Below are 13,302 nucleotides of genomic sequence, written 5' to 3' on the forward strand. Positions count from 1 at the left end.
GGATGTTCTGGCTCAAAGCTTGTGTTCATGCAGCAACAAATTCAAGCATTTGTTTCCTATGAGTAATAGAATTAAGTTTACTACAGACTAGGAAAAAAAAAAGAAAGTGGTGTCCTTAAAATAGCACTTGTAAACTGCATGCTGCTCTGGATGCTGAAGATCTAGTAGTATGTTTAAAATAGTTAGCATTCTAATTACAAGGTCATTTTAGTTTTACCTAGTGATGACAGTACTTGCAAGCACTGCAAATCCAATACTAACACACATCCAGTAGCTCCCATTTCTGAGAAAATTTCAGCAAGTATCTGATAAGACTTTCAAAGTAGACTAACAGGCAGTGGTCATGCTCAGGCAGATATCAAGGTGTCTGTGTTATAATACTCAACACAGCCAGAGAGCAATCACTGGCATAGTCAAGCTCTTTGGCAAAACTAGGTTCTGTGTGTAAAGTATTCAGCATTCCTTTGGCATCAAGAACATTATTGAAACTTTTTTTATAAGACAAAAAATTATATCAGAAATGAGCTAAAGAACCCCACAGCCAGTTGTATCGGAGGGGCTGGTGCCTGAGGCCTGGGGTATATGGTGATGTCTGTGATCATCAGCCGTGTTAACTGCAACTGCACTGTGGTGCTGGAGCACAGAGGAAACCACTTCTCCGATCGATTAGTATTTAGTCTTTTCTGCAATGGACAAATGCAGCCAACAGTGTAGCTGCATCACTCTCTCAGAGCCCCAAAACAACATATTGGTTTTTTTACAGAAGAAATAAAATTTGAGCTGGGAACCGAATCTTTGTTAAATATAAAACTATTTTCCAAGTAAACTTCTCGAAGATTAGTAACGGCCGCGGCCACAGCTGGACAGCCGATGAGCTAAGGTCCGCAGGTGAAGGAACCAGCAACCACCCGAAGCGCAGACTCTGGGCCCCGACGTTGACCCGCCTCCCGCGGCCGGACTCAGCGGGGAGGCGAAGGCCGGGCGGGGCGGCTGCCTCCCGCGCTCCCCGCCCTGTGAGGGCGGTGCGCTCTTGACGGCGTCAGCCCGTCGCGGCTCCACCGGCACTTCTGAACGGCTCCCGGCGAGACGGGCCGTGGCGGGGCGGGCTCCCTCGCCAGGAGCACCAGGCAGGTTTTGGCGGCCGCTGGATGGGAACCCTTCCCCGCCGGGCACGGCGGTGCTCGCGCCCCGGCCGGCTGCTGGAAGGAGGACGGCAGAACATGTTACCGGTAGGGTGGTTCTGCAGGGACTGACATGCTGCTGAAGGACAGAAAGCGCCAGCCCCTCCGCCTCTCCCCGCGGTAGTGAAGGCGATGCTGCAGGGCGCTCCTCAGGCTCTCCCGCAAGCGCCGGGCTATCGCCCACAGCGGCCGCGCTCGCTGCCTTGAGAAGCGCGGTCCCGGCCGGCCGAGGCAACGAGTGGCGTGGGTCCGCAGCCCCCCTGGGTGGCGGCGGGAGAAGGTGCTGCCCGCGCCCGCGGAGCTCCGCGCGGCGGGCGGCTCCGCGCGGCGGATGCGTGTGCATGAGCGCTGCACCGAGCGGGCGCAGAAAGCGCCCCCGCTCCGCCGCCTCCATCTTCCAGGGCATCAAGACCTCGCCGCACGGCCGCGACAGCGAGCGCCGGGGTAGCGACTCCGATAGCGCCTACCAGACCCAAAGAGTCCTGGATGACTGCAAGATGGTGAGTACCGTGAACGGGCTTGCTTCAGTTCTTGTCTTTCCCGAGTGTTCTGGTCGCCGGCGACCGTGCAGCTCCTCCCGTCGGCTTGCCTATTCCTATCACGTGCAGTTGCACTATTTTTAAAACTGCAGTCCCTAACAGGGATGCTGCCCCGTAGCCTGACTTTTGACGATTCGAAAGCAAGAGAGGGGAGGGGAAATGACACCCCCGAGGAGCGGGTTGGGCGCTGCGGGACAGGAGTGGGGCGCCAGGTCCCACCGGAACCCTCGCCTCAACACGTGCCGCTGTGCTTTGCTAGACCCGGTCAAATCTGTCCCTAGATCGTGCCCCCTGGAGCCTAAATAGGTAAAGAAATAGTGGCCTCCACTGTATCGTTGTACTCTCTGTTTGCTCTCGTGCAGCAACTGCATTCTCGCCCTAAAATCCTCCCAAAGTTCGTGACGTACGCGGTACCTGTTTTCAGTCTCCCCAGAGTAGCAGGTTGCAATAGTAAAACCTCAGATAAAGCCCTTTCAGTCGATGTTAATTTTGGATTGTCATATTATTATATGATATTTTCTCTATTCACATTCAAAATGCTTGGCTCCTGATGCTCTTCTACAGGTCAGTGCTATATACCCTCGTATCTGTCTCCTTAAGCTACAGCCAGCTGGACCTTTGGCCCCAGAATTGCTGTTCTAACCCATGACAGAAGTAGAAAATAGATTAAGTTGTTGCTACTTCACTTGAAATATCTGGATCCAGTGAATTGGAAATGTACTTGATACTTCTGTTCTGCAGGACTCTGTCAGTTTTTTTTCCTCTAAACAGGATTTATTTTTTCCTCTGAAAGCAAATTGTGATGGCAGATGCTCACTTTTGATACTTAAATCGGGAGCAACTATCAGTGCACTGAGCAAAAAAAGCTGCTATAGTAGCTCTATAAATACACCGAAGAAATGGATTCTGCTGGATCCTGCCTTCTTTTTCAAACCAAGCACCCTGATGTGGTTAGTTAAAAAGAAGTGCTAGCTGTCTAGAATTCATTGATTAGAAATAAAACATGATTACAGATGAGCTGTCATGATGTAGAAAGATTGAGGAGATAAAAGTGTTGTTTTTTGTCCTGTTCTCTGTGTCAGTGGTGTGACATTGGTGTAGTTTTTGTTTTCCTTGGCTGAATATGTGCTTAGTTTAGATGAGAGCTGTGAGAACTGACTTACCTTGTCTGGCGTAACTAAATACCAGTTGCAAGATGAGGCGCTTTTCCCCTTAATGCAGATACTTAGACTGTGATACAATGTAGTACAAATAATTTCTTTCTCTACTGCTCTCATGCATTCTCTTAAGCAACAGACTGAGAGAGATGAAGCCAAGTTTAGCAAATACGGTGCCTAGGACTTTGTGTGTGGGTTTGGTTTTGTTTGCGCATTGGGGGTGAGAAAGGGCAGAAGTACTGGAACACGCTGGGATTGTTTTGCTGCTCCCAAAGCAAAGAAACATGTTTGCTACTCCTACTCAAGGAAATGTAAGAAAGCATGACCAGAAGAAGGGTCCTGATATGAATTCTTAATTGCATGGAGGAGTTACAGTGGGGTACATGAATTGTGTATTTCCTGGTTTGTTTGTGTTATATTATTTTCTGGTTTATAATGTATTATTTACTGGTTTTCATATACATGTATTGGAAAAAGTCCTTTATAGAACCCTAACTGGAAGGTGCCTGTCTTATGCATCTTCTCAACCAGTAACGTTAAATAATTTTTAAATCTGAAATTTGGGTTAGAGGCCAATGACAGAACAGAAATAATTTACAAAATTAATTAATAAATCCAAAAGTGTAAAAGCAAGTGCTGCATTCCAATCTCAAAATGTTCTGTTAATCAGGAATTTGGAGATATTTTCGTCTTTTATGATAGCAAAAAATATCCTATTAGTGAAACAGCTGTTTGTGGGATTTTTTTTTTGTGGTTTTGGTTTTTGTTGAGTTTTGCTTTTCTGTTGGTTTTGTTTGTTGGTTTGGTTTTTGTTGGTTTTTTTTTTTTTTTTGCTTAATATTTAAGACTAACAGCTCAAAGATTTTCAGAGATTAGAAGCAGAGACACTTGTTTTCTGGAAATGAACATTTATAGCTCCCAGAAGAGGCAGCTGCTACATGTACCCTAGTAATTTACTAAATATTGGGCACTTGATTATGTATGCCATGAAATCTGGAGCAGCAGAAATAAGCCCTGGATTTGGCATGGTTTTTACATAACTTGATTGTTTTTATTGGTGTAGTTAAACTTCTCATGTAAGTAAATCTTCTCTATTTTTCAGCTTGTCCAGGAGTTCAATACACAAGTGGCTCTATATCGGGAGCTCGTAATTTCCATTGGGGATGTCTCAGTCACCTGTCCATCACTGCATGCAGAAATGCACAAAACTCGAACCCAAGGATGTGAGATGGCCTATCAGGCTCATCAAAAGTTAGCAGCAATTTCTGGGTAGGAACACATTTTTTGTTTAATTAAAGCCGTGCTCATATGCACCTCTTTGCTAAATACTACACTATGGAAACTTTCAGCAAAACCATTAACTTTTTTTTCAGTGTTAGGCATAGAAATGTCGTACCATGACTTCTGCCAAATGCTCATAACCTTGTGATAGTGCAATTTAGGTCAAACCCTGGTGCCGTTTGCAAGATGGTGTTCTACTGATTACATTGGATGCTTTTATGTAAGGTGGACAGGATTTTACTCTATCTCTAGACAGGCTTGCCTTTCAGGTGCGAAACAGCAGTAGCTTCTGCCCAGTCTTTTGCTGGGCATACCTAATTGAATAGTTAAAGACGAGTTCAGCTCAGCTAGAAACTTAACAAAATTATGTGAACGAATAATTAGGTAAAAGAGAGTGGAATACAAGTGCTGTTGTGAAAACCTGTGTTTATATGCTACATGTTTTAAAATCCTAATTTGTGTTGAAATAAGGACTGACGATATACCAGTGTATAAATTTTTCACTTATTTGATATTATATTATTTACATTTCTTTCCATGGTGACAGACTGTGTCTCAGTACAAGACAAACCAGCAGTGTCTGTGTATTATAAAATGGGAATTCAGCTGCTTATTTAAAATGTAACTGTGGATTCCTCACAGTATGGTGACAAGGGCGTTTGTATTATCACATGTACCTCTTAAATCATGTCTCTCTGACTATACTTCATTGTAACTTTTGCACTTGCTTTTATGCACCATAAACTGTTGTGTACCAGTGGAATTTTTCTTTTTATTTTACTCTGCACCTAAGCTGTATTGATGTTCTTTCATATACGTTAAAGGGATGAGAAATATGACATAAGTTTAATGTGTGAGAGAAGACTACACAAACTGAACAGAAATAAACACTGGCTGGTCACTTTTGTAGAACTGTCAGCATTCTCAGAGCTGATTTTGTGCAAGTTGACATTTTGACCTCTGATTTATTCCTCAAAGTACATGCTTTTAAGTTACTCCAAAGCCTGTGAGAATTAAAATGAGCAAACAAACCAACCAGGAGATACAGTTTTTTTTAAGGAGTCAACTGAAAATGTGGAAGCAAACAGGAGTGAAATTTATCTTGTGCACTTTCAGAGTCAAAAAGGGAGACTAATGCAAAACAAAATAATACATCCAAATATCAGAACCTAAACTGAGGGGGGTTTAATTGTTTTTTCACTGTAAAGAAATCCATTGATACATGCTTACTTAGAAGCATGAAATTATTTTAAATACTCATATCACAGCTGGGTGTCTGTCATATACACAAAGATGTCGTGAAGGTTGTGCAGTTGCTGTGAGATTGACATTTAGCTAATCTAAAACTGTTTTAAATAACTGTGATAATAATGTGATATCTGTAACAACTGATATGTGTTAGAAACACTCTGGAAACTGCTTGTTTGGTTTGACAGACATTTTACAAGATGTGCTTCACATCCCCACACTCCTACAGCTGAGGAAAGCCATGCGAGACAACTTAATTTGCTTGGTGTATCTGTGAGGAAAGATGGAAGATGAAGGTGTGCATCAATGATTCCGTTTAGTAAAGAAAACAGAAAGAGAGGAGTAATAAGTACTCTTCAAAGTTCAGTCTTTAATTCATCAGGAAGAGTGATATATTGCATATGGCATGAGAATGGGAGCATAAACTGTTAGAAAGAAGTAACATAAAGAAAAAAACTTAGGGATAGAAATGTATTAAGTCATCCTCATTATTAGATAGTCTTGAGGGTAGTTTATTGCTCAGAAACTACTGGTAGTCTGCAGATGAAACAAAGGCTCATTTAGTTTGGTGCTCTGCCTCCGATGTACAAACTTCTGGGAAGCACAACCAAGTCCATCGTTGTAAACTTATTAGAAGAAGCTTTCCCACCCAGAGAAAATAATAGCAACTAACTAATTATGTTACCAGACTGTAAAATTTCTTTACACACCAATGTTGTGTTACTTAAGATCATCAGCAGTGTTCATTTAGTGAAAGTGACCTGAGCTCTTGCAGGGCACTTTCATTCAGGAAGCTGGCATCACTATCTAAGACAACATTAAGAACATTAATCTTGTTTCTGCTGATTTCTTCCTTGGAAAATTCACAGCTTCATTTTATGCTTCGTGTTTGAGTATTTCAGGATTTGAGACTCTTAAAGTCTCTCCTGATCCAGAGAACCAGAAGAGGCACCTACTTCCCTTCCAAAATCACTAGTTCTACAAGACCAGGGAAAGTAGCAGAGAGAAAAGGTGCTAAGACCTGTAGGGAAAGTTAAGAAGAGATCCTCCAGAGCTACTGAGAAAAGCAGCTCTGAAATAAAATTTGGAAACTGGGAAGGGAAAGAAATGCTGAGGTGAATATAAGACCTTAAGAACTGAACAGGATTTTTTTTTTCCTCAGGAGATGGAAAAAACTTTGGTCATGAGCATAACAATTCTGGGATATTAGATGTTTGGACAGTAAAGTAGAAGAGTGGTGTAATATGAGCGAAAAAGAGAAGCCTGCCAGTGTAACTGTAGGAAAAAATACCTACTGATAGGCCAGCAAAAGCAAATGGGGAAATGAAAGCTACACTTAAAAACTAGGAAAAAGAAAAACAAAAGAGATGATGACAAAGATGGAAGTAGCAAGGAAATTTAAAACCTTAGGAGTTCTGCACTGGATTAGACCCTATCACCCCAGCTAGCTCAAATCTGACAACTGCTTATAGCAGATATTTCATATAAAAGCACATAAACTGCAGGCTATTCACAGAATGATGACTTCCCCCTAGTATTATTCCCACTGCCCAGCAGTCAGTAGTTTAGGGGTTTCATGAGCCAAAGGCTGCATTTGAAGTGTTTGCATCAGATAAATATGAGATCATACAGAAAATTTCAAGACTTATCTAAATATGAAGGTCTTCTATTTGGAACATTCTGAGGGCGAATAATGACATCTTTACACTGCAGTGAGTTTTAAAAAAATACTGTTTAAAAAGGAAATCTCAGATACAATTGCCAACTTATCAGGGCCTCATAGCTATTACACTATTACATCTTCCTAATTTTGTAGACTCATAGATTCATAGAATGGTTCAGGTTGGAAGGGACCTTAAAGATCATCTATTTCCAACGCTTGTGCCACCTTCCATTAGACCAGGATCCTTATCTAACCTAGCCTGGACACCTGCAAGGTGAACGACCTACCTGGGCAACCTGTGCCAGTGTCTCACCACCCTTACTGTAAAGAATTTATTTCTAATATGAAGTCTAAATTTACTCTCCTTAATCTTCAGTCCATTTCCTCTCATCCATTCACTATAAGCCCTTGTAAAAAGACCCTTTCTGGCTTTCTTTTAAGACCCTTTCAAGTATTGGAAGGCTGCTATAAGGTTTTCCCAGAGCTTTCTTTTTGCCAGTCTGAATTGTCACATTTGCTTTCTTAGGTATTTTTATTGTAGAAGTAGGTGAAATTTTATTGAAACAGCAGATTCCTGTTTCAGTTTACCAATACTATCATGGCTTTCAGGGAATAAAGATTAGAAATAACAACAGTTTAAATTGAAACATGCTAATTCCAATTGATCTCTCGAAATGCAAATGAGAGTAAACTGTTCTTTCAGTGTTGGTTTTATGAGGACTTCAGGTCATTCCTGCTATCACACTCAAGCTAGAAATGCTTAGTAATTTTCAATGAATTGTCACCTGAAAAAAAGTGAGTAAAGTTTGATCCTTTAATTACATTTTCTGCTATATTAATTTATCAGATATCAAATATCTCAAATTAATTATATTGCGCACCCTTGCAGTGTGACATATATTCAAAACTGGAGAAAATCAAGTAGCAAGTGAGTTAGAATGAAAGTAAAAATACTTGTAATAATAGGAAGATGGGGGAAAGTGCAAACCTCTTTTTTGAAAGAAGTTTGCTTAATGGGATGATAAAGAGTAGTGGTATTTTAGAAGTCATCAAAATGAGAGCCAACTTTATTGGTGAAGTACACGAAGTGTGGGATATGAATGAAAATAGAACTGTATTTTCAGATACAAGTCTGCACAACTGTACACATTTTTGGTAAATGTCCCTTTCATTTTCTCAAGCACTTGATGTGCTTACATAATGCAAGTACTTCTGTGTGCACTTGGCACACTGAAAGTAGAACTGGCAGTATCTCTGTGACAGTCTGATATAATGTCAACAGTGGCTAGGTTTTTGTGCACAAAATGAAACTTATGTGAGGAGCTCAGGGATGCACTGCAGTGTGCATCTGTGTGAACACAGCTTTGAAAATGATCATCCTCTGTTACTCAGACTGGTGTTGCAAGGTCCTGAATCTAAGGAGTAAACCCCTGCACTGGTGCAGGCTGGGAGGCAGCTATCTGGAAAGCAGATATATAGACCCAACTTGTGGGATTCTGGTGAACCCCAAGCTGAACATGAGCCGAAACAGTGCCCATGTGGTAAATTGGGCCAACAAGCTTCTCATGCTGCCAGCAAGCTGAAGGAATTGATCCTTCTCTTCTACTCTGCTGTTGAGGTCATATTCTTAGTACTTTGTCCTGTTCAGGGCTCCCTAGCAGGAAAGAAAGGGACATATCAGATTAGGTCTAGTCAATGGCCATGAATATGATGAAGAACATGAGACACCTGATAAACAAGGAGAGGCTGGAGAAGAGAAAGTTTGGAAGAGAATCTTACCAAAGTGTGTAAAAAAATACCTGATGAGATACTGTAAAGAAGCAGACAGCCTTTTCTCAGTGGTATCCAGTGATAAGACAGCAGGCACATACTGAAGCACTGAAAAGCTAATACAAACATTTTTAAAACCTATTTTTTACTATGAGGCAACTAATATATTGTAACAGGTGCCCTGGGAGGTCGTGGAGTCTTCATTCCTTGGAGATAATCGAAACTCAACTTGGCATGGTCTTTAGGAACCTCTAGCTGACACTGCTTGGAGCAGGAAAGTTGGACTAGATTAGTTCTAGATGTTCCTTCTGGCTTGACACAAGTCCCTGTAAATCTTCTGGTTGGAAAAATAAAAAAATAAACTATCTTTATTTGACACTGAGGTGCATCTGTTGTTTATATAAATCAATTGTTAATGCAACTTTGCCTGAATTTAGGAAAAGTTAAGAAGGCAGACTTAAAAATTGTGTCATGGTTGCATTTTTGGCTTTATTTTAGTGCACACAAGCATAATCATAGTGTTGCTTTAAGTATGTACTCTTAAGTGATTTCTGCTTTTGTTTTGTCATCTGCAGTAGATTACATGTTTTCAATAAGAAGCAGAGGGTAATTTCTCAGACCTAGTTAATATTAAATCAGTTCCTAAGGTGGAGTTAAAACATTCTATTGACACTCAGGTGTGTTGAAATTGTTGTTAAACTGTCTGCATTTTCCCCAGATTATGACACAAGATCATCTGCTTTCTAAAGGATACAACAAAACAAGGAGCCTGCTCCAAAATACTTTACGAAACAGCAGAAGATGAGAATTGAGGCTTACAACTTAAGGAAAGCTGCATTAAGACAGACGTAACAGACAGTTTTAATGGTGTAACTTCAGATGTTAAATAAAGCACTGCTGGCAGGCAGTATAGCCAAGCAGAAACAAAATGTAGCAACACTTAGCTCAACAGGGAAGAATTTTTATAATCAGGAATCATAACTAAGGTAATGCCAGCAGATAAAGAAACAAACAAGTTCTGCCCAAGCTAGATACCAACCAGTCATGCAGTATGTATGGAGATCTTTTGTCCTCCCTAGCTATCTTTACAGTCTCTGTTATTGTACTCCTTTAAATGTATGTGTCAGAGGTGTAAAGAATATTAGTCTTGGTCCCTAGAGTTCTGAATTACAGGCAGTGCTCCTGTATCCTACCTCATTTACAGTCAGCATTGTTTCATTAGCCAGACAAAAGTAAAGAATAAGATAAGTTCTTCACAGAGGTTGCAACATGCTAACCAGAATGTGGCCTGATGAAAGTATGATTAAATATTAAAAATAATGGGATGTCATGTAAGAGAACAAAGAAAGTAAGCAGTATTCTCTGCACACATCAACACCGTTATACTGGGACTGCTGAAATGAGAAAAGTCAGAGAGATCTTTGTCTCCATCCAATGAAGAGATTTCACAATCTGGAGCAGGTTCATTTGTGAGCATTCTTATCATAGAATTGTAGAATTGTTTTGCTTGGAAAAGACTTTAAAGATCATCAGGTCCAACTATTCACAGAATCACAGAAAATTTGGGGTTAGGAGGGATCTCTAGAGATCATCTAGTCCAACTACCCCTGCCAAAGCAGGATCACTTACGGCAGGTTGCATAGGAACACATCCAGGTGGGTTTTGAAAGTCTCCAGAGAAAGATGCTCCACAACCTCTCTGGACAGTCTGTTCCAGTGCTCTGACACCCTCACCAGAGGGAAGTGCCTCCTCTTGTTGAGCTCCAAACTCCTGTGTTTTACCATGTAGCCGTTGTGCCTTGTCTTATCACTGGGAACCACCAAAAGGAGACCATCACTACCAACGTGAACCACCCCTGAGATATTTGTGGATGTTTATGCGATCCCATCTTAGCCTTCTCTTGTCAAGACTAAACAGCCCCCAGTCTGTCAGTTTTTCTTCATAGGAAATGCGTTCAAGTCCCACAATCATTCCCATAGCTCTCCATTGGACTGTCTCCACCAGATCCCTGCCTCTTTTCAGCTGGGGAGCCCGAAACTGTATTCCAGGTGTGGTCTTACCAGAGCAAAGTAGAGAGGAAAGAACCTTTCTTAGATCCACTGAACACACTTCTAATGCAACCCAGGATGCCATTGGTCTTCTTGGCACAAAGGCATATTGTTACCCCGTGGATAACCTGCTGTCTACTAGGAGTCCAAAGTCTTTCTCCATATAGCTGCTTTCCATCAGGACATGCCTGTTATCATACTTAACCAACTCTGGTGTGAAATTATTGCCATGTGGCCTTAGCCCTGTGATGTAAAGTCCCATTTTCCCTCAGCACTTATAGTCAACTTCTATAAACATTTACTGTAACCTGCTTAAATCTGTTTGTTTGTTTGGTTGGTTTTGTTTGTTTGGGTTTTTTTTGTGGGGTGTTTTTTTTTTTAATATGTGTGATTTTGAGCAGCTCACATTCTAGGGCTTCTTTGGAATACCTTAAACTTGCAGTGTCTTCACTAAAGTGATTCTAGAGTTAGTATGGGGCATCAGACACTGCACCTGTTCCCATTACTCAAATCCCATTTAAATCTCGCTTCTGACTAATGGAAGTTAATCTACATGGGAGTGTTCAGAAGTTCAGATATGGGTATTTCGTGAACTTTCTGGACAAACAAGTGCATAGTGGTGCAGTAAGTACACCATAGTTTACTCCTTTTTCAAGAGGGTAAGGAGCAGTCACTAGATTCCTTTGCAGAAAGTTCTCTATGCAAGCCATGTGCATCTAAAATAATGGAAAAGGACACTGAAAAGCTAAGACCATTTTCTGTGGAGCTGAGTTAAATAAGGTTCTGTTGAGAATAAAATCTCAATACTCAATTGAAGTTTCAAGGTGAGAAGATACCTCCAGTTCTGACAGACAAATTCAGACAGCAAATAATGCGAGGAGAAAACAAGGTTACTTACTAAAGCTGGGGCTCTCAAAATAGCTAACCTCTACAGACTCACTTTTCCTTTGTACCTTTGTCTTTGGAAGCGTGTTCTAATAGGCAATTAGGACTTAACGGTGGAAGGTATTACTGTCTCCCTTTATAGATCTGTCTTTCTTAACTGGAGGCTGGATTCAGTAAAGGGCAAACATTCCTAGAATTGAATTTAGCATTTACTTCTCTCTGTCCAAAATAGCAATTCTGAGACACCTGGACGTTCTACATCTGCAGTGACATGGTGTAACTTAGCTTTGACAAAGTGCAAGAGCACCTTGTAATCAGCAGGTAAAGGTGAGGCATTCTAACTTCTCCAAGCTTTGATGAGCTTGACCCAATAGTTGTTTTCAGAGCATCCTCAGAGCTTATCAGACACTGTCCCTTTTAGACTCCTTAACAAAGCGCAGTGGCACCTGCCTACGATCTTAAACCAAAGCGGAAGATGAACCTACTTAACTTCTAGACCACTTGCACCTGCCTCCCAGAAAAATGCCCTGATTGTAGTCATGGGAAAGTGGAAGCTAGAAGCAGAATAGACATCATCTTTGTTCATCGTTTATTTGCTGCTTAATTCCATCGCATACTCAATGGGCACATTCACAGCACTTTCCAGTGCAGCAGCTACCACTGCTGAGACACTTAATGACTGCACATGCTGAGTAAGCCTGCCACTTATGTGAAGAGTCCTCTCACAAAAGAGAAGCTATGTCCTAGCCTGACAGTCAGGGGCTCTGCCTCGTGCTCCAGGTTTATCACAAATAGCCATATTCTTGGCAGGCATATAGCAATGTAGCATTTCCTCTACAAAATGACCTGAAGCTGTAAGGTAACTGCAGGAGGCACAGCGCCGTCATCTGACCTCGAAAGAGTACTGTGCACGTGGGACCAAAATGGTGTAGAGGTTAGCAGTGCTGGTGCAGGAAATCATGGAAGACTGCTAAGGAACTTTTCTTGATGGTGAGGAGAACTTGTGTTCTAGTCTCTGCTCCCATGATTTTTATTGTGTTTTAAGTAGAGATTCAGAACTCGTAAGTACTGACAATTGTTCAGGATTCTGCATCTTCAATGAGCAATGTGTAAATCATCTACACCATTCCTAGGTTGGAGTAGGCTGCAGGTTTAGGTTGGTTTGGCTTCCATTTTTTCATGCCTTCTACATTCATCACCCCATTCTGGATTACAAACTCTAGCCAGGGATCAGATACCAAAACATAAGTTGTTGCCTTTTTTAAGGCACTGTAGTTAGATTCCAGGGTGTTTGTTTCTCAAAATCTACCTCAGGAATACTATTCCAGCCATTGGTAAACTTAGTTATCTGTGACAGTAGTTGAAATACCTACTCTGTTTTGCACTTCTATTTTGAGATACACAAACCTTTTACATCAGAAACTGAAGCAGAGGAAAGCAACATACATAGAGAGATTTGGGGACTGAATTACCTTGGCAAAATCCCTTTAAAAATGCTGCTGCATCAGAACTGACCTTGTTCAGACAGTT

At 41.4% G+C, this 13,302-nt stretch overlaps 1 protein-coding gene across 1 annotated transcript in view; it reads left to right on the top strand.

The window, feature by feature from the left end:
* Window positions 1-1,000: 1,000 nt before the first annotated feature.
* The window catches only part of RGS7BP (regulator of G protein signaling 7 binding protein), a 52,497-nt gene continuing 40,195 nt past the window's right edge, over window positions 1,001-13,302 (top strand). Inside the window, exons 1-2 of the mRNA XM_064140022.1 lie at window positions 1,001-1,681; window positions 3,980-4,146. Coding sequence (XP_063996092.1) covers window positions 1,523-1,681; window positions 3,980-4,146 — 326 coding nt within the window. The 5' untranslated portion in view covers window positions 1,001-1,522. The remainder of the gene's footprint in view (window positions 1,682-3,979; window positions 4,147-13,302) is intronic.

This window comes from Pogoniulus pusillus, chromosome Z, assembly GCF_015220805.1.
Source record: "Pogoniulus pusillus isolate bPogPus1 chromosome Z, bPogPus1.pri, whole genome shotgun sequence".
Lineage (NCBI taxonomy): Eukaryota > Metazoa > Chordata > Aves > Piciformes > Lybiidae > Pogoniulus > Pogoniulus pusillus.